The following is an 18275-nucleotide window of genomic DNA, read 5'->3' on the forward strand; positions in this document are numbered from 1 at the left end:
TTGCTGAGGGTGCACTCAATCCCTACGTCTAGATCATCTATAAAGATATTGAACAGCACCGGCCCCAGAACTGAGCCCTGGGGAACACCGCTAGTGACCGGCCGCCAGTTGGACTTTGCCCCATTCACCACCACTCTCTGGGCTCGGCCATCCAGCCAGTTTTTAACCCATCGAAGAGTCCACCCATCCAAGCCCCGGGCAGCCAGTTTGTCTAGGAGGATGCTGTGGGAGACAGTGTCGAATGCCTTACTGAAGTCTAGATAGACTACATCCACTGCCCTGCCCTCATCTACTAAGCGGGTCACTTGGTCATAGAAGGAGATCAGGTTGGTCAAGCAGGACCTGCCTTTCATGAATCCATGTTGGCTGGCCCCGATGCCCCGATTGCCCTGCATGTGCCGTGTAATGGCACTCAGGATGATCTGTTCCATCACCTTGCCTGGCACCGAGGTCAGGCTGACAGGCCTATAGTTCCCTGGATCGTCCTTCTGACCCTTCTTGTAGATGGGCATTACATTTGCTAATTTCCAGTCAGCTGGAACTTCTCCAGTTAACCAGGACTGCCGGTAGATAATCGAGAGTGGTTTGGCAAGTTCATTTGCTAGTTCCTTCATTACTCTGGGGTGAATCCCATCCGGGCCCATAGCCTTGTGGGTGTCCAACTGGCACAGCAGGTCACTAACCGTCTCCTCCTGGATTACGGGGGGTTCACACAGCCCCCCGTCCCTAACTTCAGGCTCTGGGGGACGAGTCTCCTGAGGACAACCGGTCTTGACATTAAAGACCGAGGCAAAGAAGACATTGAGCACCTCTGCCTTTTCCTCATCCCCTGACACTACACTACCCTCCTCATTCAGCAAGTGGTAGAGGCTCTCCTTGACCCTCCTTTTGCTGTTGATGTATTTGTAGAAACTTTTTTTGTTATCTTTGACCGTAGCAGCCAAATCAAGCTCTAATTGAGCTTTGGCCCTTCTAATCTTCTCCCTACATGACCTGGCAACATCCCTATAGACCTCCCAAGTTACCCGACCCTTCTTCCAGAGCAAGTAGGCTCTCTTTTTTTCCTTAAGTTCTAGCCTAAGTTCTCTGTTTAACCAGGCCGATCTTTTTCCCCAACGGCTTGTCTTCCTACACACCGGGACAGTCTGTTCCTGAATATTTGGCAATTCCTTTTTAAAGCTTGTCCAGCCTTCCTGGACTCCTTTGCCCTTCAGGACCGACTCCCAAGGGACTCTATACTAGTAAGTTGAGTAACTTTACTAGGAAACTCAGTTCCAAGTCAGTGCAGGGTTAAACTGATCTCCCTTGTTTCCGACAAATGCATCTTCACTGGAGTAGGAATCAGTGCACTGTTACCACCAGTCAATAAAAAAGAATTTAAGCCCAGTCATGCCAGACTCTAAGTCCATGCCTGAAAATAGTACAAGTGTATCCAGCTAAATCGAGGCAGTTTTTAATGTTTGGACTCATTTGAATTCTGAAAACAAAGGCAGTAAAGGAGCAGACAAAATTGTCAGTGGGACAACTTAATTAACCAAGTCTGAGTACACACAAGGTTCAGTTTACATCCATGATACTAATAGGTCATCTGAGATGCTGAGAAAGTTACTCAAAACATAGAGCAAGTCAGTGGCAGAACCTGAAATTAAAGAGTTAATAACTTTGATGAGCCATACACTACCACCTATCTCAAGCGGCACCTTCCAGCTCATCCAAAGCACCTGTCTGAAAGGTTGTCAATATGCAGTTCCAGTTAATGATGGGAAGGACTGCAGTGCTTCCTGCTTACTGCCACAGACCCCTGAATGTATCACTGGCTCATAAAAATGACATGAATTAGTGAATAAGGAGAAAGGAAGGTTCTAGCAAGTCTCACTCTTCATCTTGAAAACTTCAGGAGACACATCAGGCATGAGAGAGAGTACTAGTACTTTCCTCCCTCTGCCAGATTCACTCAAGCAGACACACAAAATGCCTTCAGATAGTTGTCTAGAGCACCCAGGTCAGTAATGAAAATGTTCAGGACAAAGGGAAATTATCTTATGTTGGTCAAAACAGAACAGCGGACTGAACTCTTTCAGTTCAGTAATGACTGAGATTTACAAGCAATGACAGCACAGCAAGGGATAACTGACAAGGTTACCTCCCAGCTGGTCACACTGCACTCTACGCATAAACAAGCAATTTCAACTGCACCGATCAGGCTATTTAATCTGCTTTGGTGAAAAGTCTTCAGATTCACAAACTGCTTTTTCAATTCATGTTGGTGAAAAAAAGGCATGTTTTTATACAATTAATTTGGAGCTAAAAAGAAGTAGCTGAAGTTGACAATGCTGTATGTACATAAGATGGCAACGATGACACCAGAGCTATGCCTGAAGAAAATAACATCTGCAAAAATGTTCAGATGCTACCAATAATTTTGTATTAATTCAAACAACTCCTTGGTGAATGGGCATAATGCTAAATAAGCGTGGCAAAAGTTGGCAGTGTTGTGGTGCAATCAGACCATAAAGCTGGTTTATTGATCTTGTTATCATGTACTCCAGTTGCAAATAAACTGATGAACAGATGTTTTCCCACTCCAATTAAAAGAAGCAAGAAAGACAGTTCCTAAAAAGTAGGAAAGAACCAGATCAATAGAACAGCAGTGTTGGAACAAAAGATGCCTTGCTCTTCTGCAGAAGATCATGACCAATTTGCTCTTCTCTCCTAATAAAAGTGCAATATGGGATTACATAAGCACTCACAAATTAAGCTACCGATAAAAGCAGACAGGAAAGCACAATGGCTGTTAAGTAGAAACCACTGCCACATTTACCTTGGATATCCATTTCAGTCCTCTCATGGCTTTTAGATCATTACCACGATTGCCTACATTATATAAAAGATACATAAAAGCATATGCTGCCTAAATATTTAGAGGAAGTCCTTAAATGATGTTTTGCATCATGAATAACATGCTCTCAGAAGCAAGTAGACAAGAAGTCTTCTCAAGCCCCAACCAGAACAACCTCCAAACCTTTTCTGAAGTGATAGCAAGATAATGAGAAAGAAACGTCATACCATGCATGCCAGGTGATGCCTATAGTAAAATCTGTGTATGTGTGCGCACACACACCTACACACACGTGAGAGAGCATGATATGAAAAAGAATTGACAAGAGGGTACAAGGAAAAAGCAAATCCATTCAGGTAAACAAGTACTTTCCTTAAAATAGGTTTACCTGAGACTCCAATTCTTCCAATTTACGCTTCCTGGCATGAAGAGCTTTACTTGGAAAAGCCCAGAAATAATTGGAAGTTCCAATTCTATCAGTGTCCACCATGCCATCATCAACTAAGCTTTGCAGAATCTCTTTCACTGACATAGAGGCTAATAAAAGCAAAAATATCAAATTAGAACTGCATAGTATCTAAACTATGGAGAACTATGAATAACATAAGCCATCATCTACAATCATCTGTATGAATATTTTACTGTAACGTCAGCTAGTTGGACAATTTCAAGAGGACACCATGCCTGATGCTTCACTTGAAGGAACGAATCCCTTCACAATCAGGGATTTATTCAAAATCAGGGATACATAAAGGCTGCTATTCTATACAGTCTGCTACCAGATGTTTGTAAAACACTGCTCATGAGTATCGTAAAACGTACATGCATATTACAGTACAATACCAGAACAAACCCATGAAAGGGTACTTGAGAAGTTGTCTTGCAATCTTGATTCTAACATGGATTCATTTATAATTTCTTGATTAGGAGTGTAATTACATTTCACTTTGTAATGCTTATCAAAGGACTAAACAGCAGCAGAGGTGCTAAAACCATCTGTCTACAGACTCAGGAGGGGCAGATTTTACTTTGGATTATATACAGTTCCGATACAGAAAGTCATCTGCAGTCAGAAGGTTCCAAAGCATTTCTGAACATAATTGCTCATTTTCTAGGAAACGTGTGGTATAATTCACCATTTTAAAATCAACAAAGCAAAGTAGTTATGATTATCCTCAAGTGTTGCAGATATATAGACTTTTGAGCTCATTAATGGTTTTCAGTGTCTGACTCCCAATTTGAAGTCTAAGGGGATCTCAGATCAGGAACATCCAATCTTTTGGAAGCTACAGGCTGGATGCCAGTTTCCACAGGCTAGACATTTCTCTTTTCAGAGTAACTGGGGCTTGGGCTGCGTGGCTAAATATCATCCTATTCAGAGGCAGGATGAATCTGGACTATTCAAAGGTGTTAATGGTTTTAGAAACTCTACGCTCCAGATTTTTAAATATGAAATTCCATTGCCTTTATTTGCTGTTTTGCATCCTCTTCCTGCAAATTACAATTAAACATATGCATTGACAAACCAATCAAGACAGCATCACATCTCTTCAGAAGCCTGTGAGTGCCTCTGTTAGCTGCTGATGTAAGTGAAAGACACTGCTTTGCAATATTCATGTATGTCTGCAGTTCTTTCAACAAGTTCCTTTACTCTTGCAGTGCCACAAAGATATGCTAGTCAAGGACAGTAGCAACCACACAAATGTTATGCTTCGTTGCTCTTTTGTTAATGAATATAGAAGGAAGCAGAATGAGGAACATATAAAACAACTCAACAGCATAAAATAAATCCTCTCGGACCTAATCCTAAACCAACGGATCTCATCAGGAAGGCTTTCATTGAAAAGAGAAATCCTGTCCATTTACAGCTGTCCAGCCATTTTTGGCGGGGAAAAGCTCAACAGAACATTGACCGTGTACATCTGGACTAGCATTTTAAGATATCTGTGACTAGACAGACACTTGAATCCTCTGCTCACTACCTGAGTACACATAACAATTTCATATACTGAAAGTCACTGCAAGTCAGGCATCTCAGAGCCTACGCAAAATCCCATCCCATGTTTTAGTGGTGAACTTGGAGATAGCTGTGCCATTTTGGCCCTAACATAAGTGACAAACATTAGCAAACCAAGGTAGGAGTATGCTGTTGATATCACTGTTAATGCTACAGCCAGTCTCCCTTTCTAGCTATTTTTTCCATTATTATTACCGTCACAAACCTAAAATTGTAGCCAGGAAAATTTACACTGTATTATTTGTCCCAAAAATGATTAATGGCTCAAGAGAAATAACTTTTGTAAACACTTACTAATCCCTTTTTCTTTTGGAGCAATCTTCTCTATATCCTTCAACTGGAACACATCTTTCTGTGCAAAACATAAAAGACACTTTAGTTCCAAATGACAGCATCATCTAAGCCTGAGTGGTTTTTACGCTAAATCAATGCCAACAAAAGCAAGTAGGAAATACATTGCATGTTTATATTTAGCTAGGGAAACAGGCTGCATATCCCTCAATAGAATTAGAACATTCTGAGAATTAAAAAAAAAGACTATTATTGTAACAAGCCCTGTTCTGTTCTTTGGTACTCTAAAATCACCGTATTTTGCCTGAAGTTAGACTGCACGCCCCGTAGGGTAGACAGAGCCAAGGTTAAATTGTCAGCACCAGATGCACCACATTGCTCAAGTACTCAAATGTCACAACGATTTGTTTAATAGATGAAACATTGTGAATTACGTATGTCACCAATACAACTGTAGCTCCACTTCTGGATCTCCAGGTTTCTTCTCCCCAGTGACGTCTTCCAGGTCTGCTCTCATCTTTTCTAGTGCTCAGATTTCTTCCTCCTCCCATAAACAGCAGTGAGATACTTCCTAATTTCCTGTTATCCCTCTTATGGTAACAGAGTCAAAATGAGAAGACTAGAATAGGGAGCACATGAAGCATTTAACACCACATGTGCATCTTCAGGCCTTGGCTCCACCCAGGGATGAGCCACCTGATCAGAAGCTACCTGAATCAAGCTCTGTCCTGTAATTTATACATTGATGACACAGGGCACCAGTGAAATGCATAGCAGGATACACAGAGTTCATCTACATCTACAGTTAAGCTCCTTTTAGGACCTGTTTTCCCACCCGTGTAAATGCAGGACAATTACAAGTTACTTACCGTTTCAAAAAAGATCTCCATCATGCGAACTCTCTTCTCCTCAAAGCTCAGACCTTTTTTCTTGGACTAGAACAGAGAGGAAAAAAAAAACCTAACACATTCAGCCATTTGAGTAATTAACATCTGCTCAGAATTCAAATCTATTTACCTCTAAGTTACATTTGCCATCCTTTAAAATACCTTACCACTAACCCCAGACTTTCAGATAAACTACTTCTTCGTAATGAATCATTACACCAAGCTAAACCACCTGCAATCTATTGAACTGATAGATCTATATTCTAAGACTGGAGCCAGCCTTTCACACAACTTAATCCAGCTCAGGCCTCAGTGTTTCTTGGCATACCCAAACAGTTCCTTGGTTTACCTTTCTAAGTTAAAAATGTGTATTTATACCAATTCTCAGCAACTCACCCAAATGCTTAATAGTCCTCAAAAAAATAAGAGGGAAGATCTTTTGGGTGTTTTTTTTTGTTTAGAATTGTTTTTTATCTTGTGATATAGAGACACTAGTGTGAGATGTAGGCCATTTAGGGTTTTAAGGAGATAAAGCACATTTTGAGGTACTACGTCTTTCTTCAAATTTCCTACCCAACTTGATAATTTCAAGGTCACATTTAAAAAACTGTGTTGCTTTTATTTCTTTTCTCTGCAGACCTAGAAGTAAATAACATGGATTGAAACAGAAGCAAAAGGCAGAAAGGACTACTCACGAACTGCTACCACAAATACAAAACTGAGAAACATCCTTCTCTGATCACTTTCAGAGACACTATTTTGACATGCCCCTCGTAAAATTAAAATATAAAATATTTCACGGAGAACTGGAGTTCTATTAATAGCGTTTCGCATAGTCCTCAACAACCCAAAAGCAGTAGCCATAAGGTGAATCAGGAATGTTTCCCCTTGCCTCACTCCCTGCTTCGCAGGCTGCGAGACCTGCACTACTGCGTGCGGCTACAGGAAACTGAAAGGGGGCTAGAAAGAGCAAATGGGTAAAAGGGTCAGAGAGACCCTAAGTCATTTAAAGCCATTCAATATTTTCTTTGGCAGAAAAAGGTTTCCCTTTAAGACAGGCATAAACATTGTTGCCCTTGAGTCAATGGAAGTGGGGAGTCTAATGGTGCTTTGACAAAGATGAGGTGGGTTTGTTTCCAAATCCTGACAGAAAGGAGTCTATACCATTTTTTACTTCTTAACTGCTGCTTCCTTTTTAAGTAAATCACACAGTAGGGCAGCATAAAACTTAAAATGTGCATCAAGAGCAAAACAGCCAGACTGATTTAGATTTCAAAAAATGAATTGAAAAACTAGTTTATGTAGCTACAATAAAGCACAGACATGAACAGAAGCAATTCGGTATTATATTTAACAAAAGCACTGTTAATATTTTTTAAAGTCTCCTCCCTTCTGCTTTAGCCAGAGATGTCCTACGCCAGCACTGACGTCACATCTGTCTCCTACGACATCAGTATGGCGCAGGATTAGAACCTGGAGCTGCAATGCACATGGAAGTAGGAGCAGGAACAGAAAACAGACTGATCCTCAACGCCTTTCTCCCTGCTTCCCAAACAGCCCAAACCCCGCCAGCAGCAACAGGAACAAGCCCGATATGCGCACAATGCTAAATTTAAGCCGCGTTTCTGAAAGCACGTGCTTGTTTAGCTACATCCCTCAGGCACCAAGGTTCACACCAGCACCGACAAAACAGAAGTAACAAATAACTGTGTTTTCTAGGCAAACTTTATTCATTTTCACGTTGATCTCTCCTGCCTCTTCGCCGGCACCACGTGTACAGAACACATCAGGCATATCCATTCCGCTGTGGCTCACGCCACTGAAGGCAGCCACAGGGGCACGGCGCTGCTCAGCGCGCTCGGGCACGCCGGCCGTTCCTGCTGGCGCGCGGCCCGGCCTGCTCACACCCGGGCATCATCATGGCCGCGGCCGCCCGCACCCCCCAGCCTGCCTGGGGGCCTCAGCGGGACGAGCAGGCACCGTGCCCACCTCAGGCCGTAGTTACCGCCCGCTATTCCAGGCGCCAGTTACATCTAAACCGCCCTTCCAGAAACCAGACAAAAAACCGGCCCACGCTACGGTAACGCCCCCCCCCCCCGACCCCCAGACCCGGCGTCGTGGGTGTTTATTGGGAGGAGCGGGGCAGGGGGACCAGGAGCCCTGCTGCTGCCGTGCGGCCGCTGGGGACGGCGCCCCGTCGGCGGGCGGGTAGCTCCCGCCGCTCCCCCTCAGCGGCCGCAGGGGCGGAGGGAAGGCGAGGCGCGGGCGGCCGTCACCCGCAGCAACGGCCGCCTTGCTCCGCCCCCTCTCCACAGCCCTCTCTGGCGCCGCCGCCGCGCCCGGCATGCCCGCCCCGCCCAGCGGCTCCCTCGGCGGCCCCGCAGCCTCATTAACCGCCCGGCCCGGGCACGGCACCGCGTCCCGGCTCGCGTCGCCAACGAGAGCGGACGTAGGGCGGGCGGTCCTGCCGCGGCCGCCGCTTACCATGTCGCCTCCGGCGCGGGCGAGCGGCGCGGTTTGGTTTCGGCGCCACCGGGAGGGAAAAAGCCGCCTGCGCAACTCGCAGCGCCGCCTGCCGCCGACCCCGCCCGCCCCGCACCGCCGCAGCCCCCGGCGGGGGGCGGCCGAGGCCGGGCGCGCAGCGGGCGGGGGCGGCGCTGCGCCCTAAGCGGCCGAGTGGCTGCTCTGCCCCGAGCGGCGCGGCATCGCACCCTGCCGCATTGCGCCACGGAATAAAATTAAGGAGAAAAAAAGACGCATAAAGTTATATTCTGTTTTCTATACCTTGTGCAAGCAACCAAGGAATAGATCTTTGCGTTTTTATAACGCAGTCTGGCCGTACCAGAAAGCAGGTTATCCCTTCTCTCTCATTTTATGTATTATAATACCGGTTTTGGGTTTTTTTACCTTTTTTTTGAACCTGTATCATAGGCACTCGAGGACAGGTGAAGGTAGGAAGCAAAACCCGGCTTTTGTCACCAGCTACCCACGAGTTACCCGTGGTGCAAGTTACAGAGAATGTGTTAAGATGTAGGGGCCTTAAGCGTTGCATTCGGTGTTGCCCAGGCTTTAGAGCAAAGATTTCTCAAGTTCTCCTTTTGTCTTCACGTGTTTCTCCATACCTACCCATTTTGTATTTTGTGTAGAAAGTGCAATTTTCTTGTCAGATGTCATTGCCATATCTTCAATATGTATTTGCTGTATTATCAAAATTAATAAAAACTAACAAAAGTTTTAAAAATATTTAAAATCCTGCCACCACTGGCTCTGATTATCAGGAGAAAAATACTTGTTTCTGAATCTCTGTCTACAGCTGTGGGTTTGACAATCTGTGGGACATATGCTTTATGCGTCCAGGTAGCTGCACCTCCAAGGCGAGGCCCTGGGGCTCTGGGCCAGGGCTGCCTGGTGGGTGCGCTGCCGATTCTTTTTTCCCCAAGGCCCATCAGCAAAGGTAAAATACAAACCCATTAACGGTGGCCTGAAACAACGTGTATTGTACGACTAGCCTGTTATAGGAGCAACAGGACGTGGAGAAATAAAACCCTCTCTGCCCATGGAAGCAAAGGACCTGGGCACATCTGGTGTTGCTTGAAACAGTTGTTCATTGTGATGACTGTTCTAGCGACTTTAATTACTTACAGTTTGTTTTAATTATTATTTGTGCTGTAAATTACCTTCCTTCAGCTACAGCACTTCTGGGAACTTGCTTTGCAGTTTAACAGCAGTGGGCTCATATCTGCCATACTAATTCTAGAGTTTAAATTCAAGCAAATGAAAGTACGCTAGCTGAAATGTTCAGACAGTCCCCATGAAGATTTTCCATCACCTTTGCGAGGTGCTCCCTTTCCTGAAACCCGAGGTTCTCTTCCACGCAGACCTGGCTGTATTACTAAAAATGAAATGCAAGTTAGAAAGGACATTATTAATACAAAGCTTAATATTTATACAAAACACAAAGCTGCTTGTTCTTTCATACTTCCTTGTGCATCCCATTTTCAACTCGCTAACCTGCGATGAAATCTGTTGGCACGCCTCCTCATCTGTTGTGAGGGCTCATATTCTGTTCCCCTGCTTTTCCCTTCCTTGGCCAGCCCTTGCTGGACTATGTCCCCACGCTGCCTGTGACAGTTGTTTCCCTCCCATCACTGTGACCTCCTCTCCCCCAGAATGTGGGCCCCTTCCTGCTCCTTCACAGCCTGAGATAAAACGGAGCTCTGCTCCTTTTTTTACCACTGCCAAGCAAACGGTTGCTACGACATTTGCAAAGCACCTGTTGCAGTGTGGATTTTCTCCAAGCGACATGTGTGAGCAGCAGAGTAGGTGTTGGAGCTGAACATGCTGCTGGGAGAAGAGGAAGAGGAGAGGGAGGAAGGGGTTTCAGAGGGATGCTCGCTCTGAAGCAGGCTTGGGGCACGTACCTTGGTGCTTCTGTTCAGCGCATGTGAGGCAGCAATGCTCCCATCTCCCAGTCACGCCCGAAGGTAGATGGGCAGTGAACACCCAGGTCTCACCCCGGCTGGAGCGGGCACACGGCCAGAGCACACACCTGGAGCCACAGCTGGAAGGCATTACTGGTTTCAGCAGCTGAACGTGATCACAGCAACCAAGCCAGCCCAGCACATCCGCCTCCAAAACATTAGGTCACGCTCTTGGGCGATGGTGGGGCAGGAGGCTTAGCAGGTTTTCTCTGCCCGTGCCCCCTGGGGACAGCCAGGCTCAGCTGCCCCGAGTGCGCTGGCAGCCCTGAAGCCCTTTCATGGCCAAATCACTGGGCCCGATTTACTCTGTAATAAGAGGTTCCTTAACACCTTCCCAATTTTGCAGCGCCAGGTCAAAACTTACTAGTTTGAAAGACCACTGGGTGGAAGAGGTCCCAAACAGAGGGAGAATACACAGGAGTATCTCCTGCTTTGTCATGTGAGGGTAGTTTTCCATTAGTGGGTAAAGTGGAATGAATAACTCCTAAAATACATAAAGGTCCGACATTTTTAATGGGCCTCAGAATGTCTAAATGTGGTATTTCACAGAACTGCTGTTCATATACCATTAATATAAAAACAAAACAATGGATGGAAATACTGTGCCTTTCTATTAGAAGATTGTTCTCATTTCCCTGTGGTTTCCTTAAGCTTTAGCAGTTTGGGCTGAAATTTTCTATGCTAGGTGTCTGACTGAGATTTTTTAAGTACCAACCAAAACAGGTTTTTGCTGTTTTTGAGGCAGAGAAAATACATTGCTTTATCAGTGTTAAAATACGCTTAGACAAGATTAAATTTGTACCCTCCTTCATTTTGCTCTTACAACTCTGAATTTGAATTACATTCATAAACTCTGTTTTGAAAGGACATTAGAGTGGCAATGGCAGGAAGGTTAGGAAGCAGGAGAATGAAAGTTGTCTGTCCTGCTTTAATTTTGTTCCTTTCATATATATGCACCATAGTGCAGTCTTTAATTACATGAGCTATTCTTTCACCAGAAGAGAAGAATTCAAGTTGAATAGCAGGTCAGTTTATTTCCAGAAAAGTAATAGCAAACCTGAGTCCTGTGGCTACCTCCCACAACATCTGTATGACTGACAGCAAAAAGATGCTTCAGTAGAGCTTGAGGATGGAGGGCAAGGAGAGCTCTAGGAGATACTCACCCATGGGAGGCGATATCAACTCCTCTGCGGTGGAATGTGGCCGGGTATCAGGGAGCAATGTCATCCACGAGCAACCCACACAGGCCAGTCTCTGCAGCATCTGCTGCCTCATTTCATCCTCGGATGAGTGTTTGGACTGTAAGCAGATGTTCTGCCTATAAACATCTAACCCGGTAAGAAATGCCAGCTGGTCCTCCTCCAAAACTTACTGCTTCCACAACTTTGCTAGCAGAGCTGCTGAAATAAGCACTTACCAACTCATTGAGGTGAGTAGCTTAAATACTAGGTTTTTGATACCTAGGCATTTCACTGAAAGAACAAGTGAGCATTCATATGCCTAGCTCAGCCAACAGACGTGCGGGTCAGCAGCCTTCGACTGGAGGTAGCAATGAGCAGCAAGTGGCGGGTGTCTCTTCCACCAGCACAGCTGGGGCCTGGGGAGAACATCTGTCCACAGAAATTACATTGACTGTTCCCGTTCACTGAGATAGTTTTGTCTGGTGCAAATTAGGGAGCATTCATATGAACTGTCAGCAAAACTATGGGGATGGTTAACTGCAGAGCAGCACAGCTGGATGTGAAAGAGAACTTCAGCCTAAGGAAAAATGAAATGCTTTTGAACACTGACTGATACATGAGTGGTTAGCACGCAGATAGAGATCCTGGTTATCTCCAGATGGGCACCCAAAAGATCCTGCTGCAGCATTTGAGTCAGTATTCAAATAAGTACCACGGGAAGGCCAAAGAGGAAGGTGGCCATTTACTGCAGAATTTTCCTGGTAAAGGGCAGCGTTCCCCAGTCTCAACGTCCTGCCCGCCTGTCTGATTTTGCTCAGTGGTGGAAAACCTCTGCTGTAATAATCCAGGGGACAGAAAAAATTTCTAGCCCATCAGTGAGAAAAGATTGGGAATGCAACAAGAGTCTTGCCTGCTCAGCCTGTCTTTTTGCGGCTTCTAGGATATCCTGTGCCATTTCCTCCGTTCTTCATGGTCTATTTTGCATGGGAACGAATGGGTGCTCCGCAACTCTGAATGTCAAACCAACACTGCTCTGCTTCAAGCTGTGGGTTTTTTTAGCAGGCAGACAAATAAAGCCTTTTGATTCCTTCAGGGGGTTTGGGGGAAAGATCCATGAAAAAGGGTGGCTGCTCTGTATTTCAGCTGTCTCATTTCAGAGTGTCCAGCCACCAAGCAAACACACATCACCAGTCTGACCTCTCTAGTCCCCTCCAGTGAGATTGTTTCCAAGCCAAATGATGTGTCTGAAAATTCTCTCTTACTTCATGAGCAAGTTCCCAATCACACTGAGTTCTCAAAGGATTCAGGTTTGGAGAGTTCACCAGTGACCAAGAAGACATATTTACTATCTAAAAAAAAAAAGTTAACACGAGCTGAAAAACTGTTCTTACAGGAAAGGAGTCAGAATGAACTCCTAAGGCAAGTTTTCTGTTCTTCTAAAAGAATTTAAATTTGGTTTTCTGCAGCAGACCCCTGAAAGGTTGTAGGATGGCATAGCTGAAAGATACTGTGTACTTCCATGATACAAATGGAAGAGCTTACTACTGATAATCTTACTGCCACCAATGAAAATGTTAATTCTGATGACTGAACTGAAGAAGGAAGGGAGAAGACAAGGAAGCTCCAATTCCACACCTTCTTCCCAGGAAGGACCCAAGTCCCTCTTTCCTCTGTGTCTACATAAAAGCTAAACACCCTTGAAACAATCACAGTGTTCTTGGCTTGTGACCTGTGGTGTCAGGGTTTCCTTTTGGAAAAAAATTACCCACCTTCCTGCATTATGGGGCTTTTTTTAGGGACAGTGAGTATGAGACATGTGAAAAATAAATCCTCAACCATGAAAATAACAGAGGAAACAAGCTTTATTTTTATTATTTGAAATTCTTGTGCGTGGTAAAGGTACATATTTGACTCTGGTTTTCCTACATTTCCAAGACAGAGTAACTTTTTTTAAATGGTTGGCTAAAGCATCAAGAATACCGTGGCACACAAGAAGCTAAAACTACACACACACACAAACACTTTGATGCGCGTCTTTCATCCTTGACCTTAAGGAGACAAAGTTTGTATTTAGCCTCACAGGGATTAAAAAAAACCAAAACCAACAACAACAAAAACCCAAGCGAGAAGAATATTTCATTATGAGTGTCAAGAGAGTGCAAGGCTTACATGTACACAAAACATACAAGATTGACTTACAAAGATGGAATGTCCAAAAACTTTAAAAAAAAAAAAAAAAATTGAGCAAAAAAGACAGACTCCCTCCTCGAACTGGAAAGCTGCAGCATATCAACTGGTAGAGATTTCTAACAGGGGGTACTGCCATACACGATGCAGCTTAGGGAACATTCCCATGTCGTAAAGCCAAAGCAAAAGTGTCAGGGTTAAGGCTGTGTTGCTCACAAACGTCAACTGAAGTGCTGTACATTCATCAAAAATAACACAACCTATTAGGAATCTTCCTACTCCGTAGCACAAATACTTTCGCGCACTCTCCACAAACAGGCCAAAACAATCACTGCTCACAATTCTTGAAGAAAATTTTCAATGTACACCATGATTTCATAACTAGCTGTCACCCACAACTGAAAGTCATTTCTTCATAGCAAACACAACATATTGGGCACTTGTAGTTCTCATTATGGCAACACTAGATCCTTAGTTATAAAAAATATTGACATAAAATCGAAATCCCTCTAGCTTTTACAGAACAAAAGAGCATTTAATAATAAATAACTTTCCATCTACATTAGGCAAATGCTTGCCTAAACCATTTTCCTTTCCATTTTCAGCTACATTGCTGCTGGTTCAGCCTATGTAAAAATCCCCTACTGTTTATATTGGATTTATCTGAACAGATCCTTTTATTCTATTCACAAAACAATTGAAAATACAGTTGGCTAGTTTGTCCTAAAATGCTCCAAATTACACAAGATCTGATAACCTTTTGAGATTACTTTTGAGTTGAAGATTAGTTAAATGAAGCACATACTTTCACCATTCATGCTGTGCTGCTAGTCAATTAGCATTCCAGGGAAGTCAAGGGAACATTTGGTTATACCTGAAATCTGGCAGCAGAATGCTTTTAATAAATGCTAACAACTCAGCAAATCAAGTAGTGCAATTTTGACGTTCACTTAATTGGATGAGAAAAGAATCTGCCAGCTTTTTAGGACAGAATTTCTGCTTGGGTTGCTCTTTGTAAGGTTTGTAAGCCAAGCATTTTAGCTAAGTTGGCTTCAGAAGCACACCATAAAAGCAATGTGTTTCTCAGTTTCCCGGTGCCAGGCAGATAAGGTCAGACCTTGGAAGGGATGCCCTGTGCCACTGAATTTGAAATTGTAGCTGGCAGCATTTGCTATCAGAAGGAGCTCCAAATTAGTGACATTTTTCAGGTGCAGTAAATGTTGCTCTGGTGATAATGTCTGAAACCTCAGTAATATCTGAAAACCCAAAAGCCTATTCAATCTTATCTTAAGAAAAAATCACCTTGCCCCTAATAGCTGTTAGCTGGGTTGTAAGGGGTGCGTGTGCAGAATTCCATATTACATCAGGATGCACTGGGTTGACATAGGTTATATAAAATCCTGGTAAACAATACTGAGTCAAAGGGACTGAAAATCTTCTGAAGAAAAGTGTATACATGGAATAATAGTCTTAAGTATATGTTTTGATATATAGGTTAGGGTCTGATTTCTGTGGTTCTCGGAGTTCCTGGCAACAGAAGATCTGGCAATGTTTCCTGAGTGGAAACCATGCAAGTTTAGTAAAATGTTATTATAAACATCCAAATTTGGAACTAGATTTGATTAATAGTAACTGACAGCATCAGCACATTTCTCATTTTCTTTTTATCTTGAAGAACCTGTGCAACCTCTTTTCTTTGTTAATACAGTTAAAATGCTACGTACCTTTTCTTCATTGATAAATTAGCCATTTAAAGGCATTTCAATGTCAAAAATCGTTTGTTTGCCAGAAGGTTGCTTATAAGGACACTTAGAAGGAAATTTGATCTGCTACTTTGTTAAATTTTTATAAGATGGTTTATTGTGTAATGACCAAGATACCATCTTCAGAATTTTAGGACAAACTCAGTTCAACCAGAGGATATTTTCTTTTCTTTGTAATAAAAGACTTGATATTTATCATCTCAAAATTGTTACCACCAGTTTCTTAGCTGCATTATATAATACAAACCTTAAGCCTTATACACAAAATATTTCTTCCAATGAAATAAGGAAACATTTCTTTGCACGACAATCTGTAAATTGGCTCTATGTGCAAAAAATAAACAAGGGAAAGAAGAGGAAACAGTAATTAAAAAACAAACTCCACATCTAAGAACCTTGGGGTCTGCATTTTTACAAGTCAAATACGTCTTTACAAAAAAACCATTCGTTTTTCTCAAAGTAATTGAAACAACAACCTTAACCTTTTAGAAATAAGACAAATACTTATAACGAGTAATTTAACAAAGATTTCTTTCCATTTTGCAAACATGCTTAAAATACTGCCCTGTTCCTGACCCAATGCCCTTTTGTTTCAAGGCCCTAAAAATGAGAAAAGACAGACAGTACTTCCCAGGCTACTGTAGGCATTGGCAGCAAGCTTACCAGCTCCTAGAACGAGGTTTAAGAGTGAGCACCACTCGATCTATATTAGGCTACGGTAGCAATTCATCCTTTGAGCAATTGGATTTAGAAATAAGAATAAAGCCAATGCTACTTTGGAAAGGACGAGTTCACACTTGAAAAAAAACATTAAAAGCAGAACCAAGTCATATGATTGTAAGCATTTCCAATAAAATTAATACTTAACAAAGAACACAGTAAAGACATCTGGCAGGAAGAAGGAGGGACATTTTTCAGAGTACTGCCATTTTCAAATGGCATATGTACGTTCCAGTTTGCTGAAATAACCTACATTTACTTTTTTTTATTTTTCTGTCAACCAGTCATACATACATACATACAAATAAATCAGAACAGATCTCACAGTCCTTATTTTGTCCTCTAACAAAATTCCCTTTGATGAAGGACTTCAGGAATTGGTTCAAATTCATTCTTACTTGTAATGTATTTTTTCCTCATGTAAAAACAAATAGCTTTGGTAACCCTTGGCTTTCCTATACAACCTCTGTTTACCACAGGTCCTTTGGTTGTATAATGTAGGTCCTCCATAGGGGTACCTCTCTGGCTTTCTGTCCTGTGTGATGCTGCATTTTATTTTATTGGTTAATACAATGAGTTGCCTTAAGGAAACATGGCAATGAACACATAGGAAAGAGTGGCACACATGAGATTAATTGAGTTGACATTGTAATAACCCTGATCCTAATGAACTAGTTTGGTGTCAAAAGGTCTGTCGTTATACAGAAATTCAGCTCTCACTAATGTATCACTACAATTAAGTTTTTCAGAGCTTTAGAAATGTCAGGTCTATGCAAAGTCCTTCCAGCACATTGAGCAACAGGAAGAGTGAAAAACAAGCACATGAAACTTTGATTCTTCATTAATCCCACATGAGTAGGGAATTTGCATTGATTCTCATAGTGCTAAACGTTGAGTTGTGTTAGGTCTGACAGTTAGAGCTAGATGGATTTTGTGAGACTTAATCTTATACTAAAAGGACCTACTTGTTATAGATACTAAGACTGAAGAATGTTAAAAGTGTAATACCTACCATGACAATGAGACCTAGAAGATTCCCAGGATCACCTCTGGGTTAAATAATGCATAACAATGATACTACTTCAAATTTGGAAGCTCTGAGCAGGAGCTACCCTTCGCAGTCTTCGAAAAGCTTTGGGGACTTCTCCCAAATTTTTCTCATTTTTGCCTAATTAGTTAATTCCAGTTCCATAAGTTGCAGTTTGCATTTAATATCACATTGTCTTTATAAATTCAGTTAAAGAGGATTTTGTGTATTAACCCTTACAACAAGAAGTTCAGTGAGAAGCATAAGAGGTGCAAGTCCTATGTAAACAAGGTAAGTTTGGAAATTAACATGAGAAGTCCATAAGAGACTCTTTCATTACTAAAAGTGAACTCAAAGTAGGAGATATCCCACATTGCATCTCTAGGACCAGTCTTTTCTTAAGGGTGGACAATTATCCCGCTCCAGAGCTCATTGCTACTGTAAGTATCGATAGACCTTGAAGCAGTGATTTCCAGAGTCTGCAACTACAACATGGCCATCTGAAGTAAGGGCCAGGCCTTGGGGACCATAAAGTGGGTCAGCAGAGGTGTTAATGTAGGATAAAAATGATCCACTTCCATCAAAAACCTTTAAGGGTGAGAAAGCACAGAATATATGTTATGAATAAAAAAGAAAAATAGCAGACACAAGTCTGCTCTCAATTATACCATTATACTTCTACTTTCTGAAGCGGTTGACATACATTAGAATAAACAAGGACAGAATCTGATCTGTTATTCTTATAATATACAAGTTTATATACAAATGTATTTTCTTATTAAAAAGAACTAATTAAATCTGCCGAGATCTTTGGCAAGAATTAAACATGCAATGAAATAATAAAAAGAGCACCTTGGCCGTTCCTTGTTCTAAAAATAGCCA

The 18275-nt window shown here is 42.6% G+C and overlaps 2 protein-coding genes across 6 annotated transcripts in view; both read right to left on the minus strand.

Annotated features, from left to right (window-relative positions):
- MND1 (meiotic nuclear divisions 1) overlaps positions 1 to 8601 on the minus strand; it is a 48012-nt gene extending 39411 nt beyond the window's left edge. Inside the window, exons 1-4 of the mRNA XM_068404009.1 lie at positions 8519 to 8601; positions 6017 to 6082; positions 5151 to 5208; positions 3228 to 3376 (exon numbers count right to left, since the gene is read on the minus strand). Of these exons, the coding sequence (XP_068260110.1) occupies positions 3228 to 3376; positions 5151 to 5208; positions 6017 to 6082; positions 8519 to 8521 (276 nt within the window). The 5' untranslated portion in view covers positions 8522 to 8601. The remainder of the gene's footprint in view (positions 1 to 3227; positions 3377 to 5150; positions 5209 to 6016; positions 6083 to 8518) is intronic.
- Positions 8602 to 13534: 4933 nt separating this feature from the next.
- Positions 13535 to 18275, minus strand: part of TRIM2 (tripartite motif containing 2) — a 74352-nt gene continuing 69611 nt past the window's right edge. For all 5 annotated transcript variants that reach the window (XM_068402936.1, XM_068402932.1, XM_068402935.1 and 2 more), the window contains exon 12: positions 13535 to 17981. In XM_068402936.1, the coding sequence (XP_068259037.1) occupies positions 17829 to 17981 (153 nt within the window). In that variant the 3' untranslated portion in view covers positions 13535 to 17828. The remainder of the gene's footprint in view (positions 17982 to 18275) is intronic.

Source organism: Nyctibius grandis, chromosome 6 (assembly GCF_013368605.1).
Source record: "Nyctibius grandis isolate bNycGra1 chromosome 6, bNycGra1.pri, whole genome shotgun sequence".
NCBI classification, from domain to species: domain Eukaryota; kingdom Metazoa; phylum Chordata; class Aves; order Nyctibiiformes; family Nyctibiidae; genus Nyctibius; species Nyctibius grandis.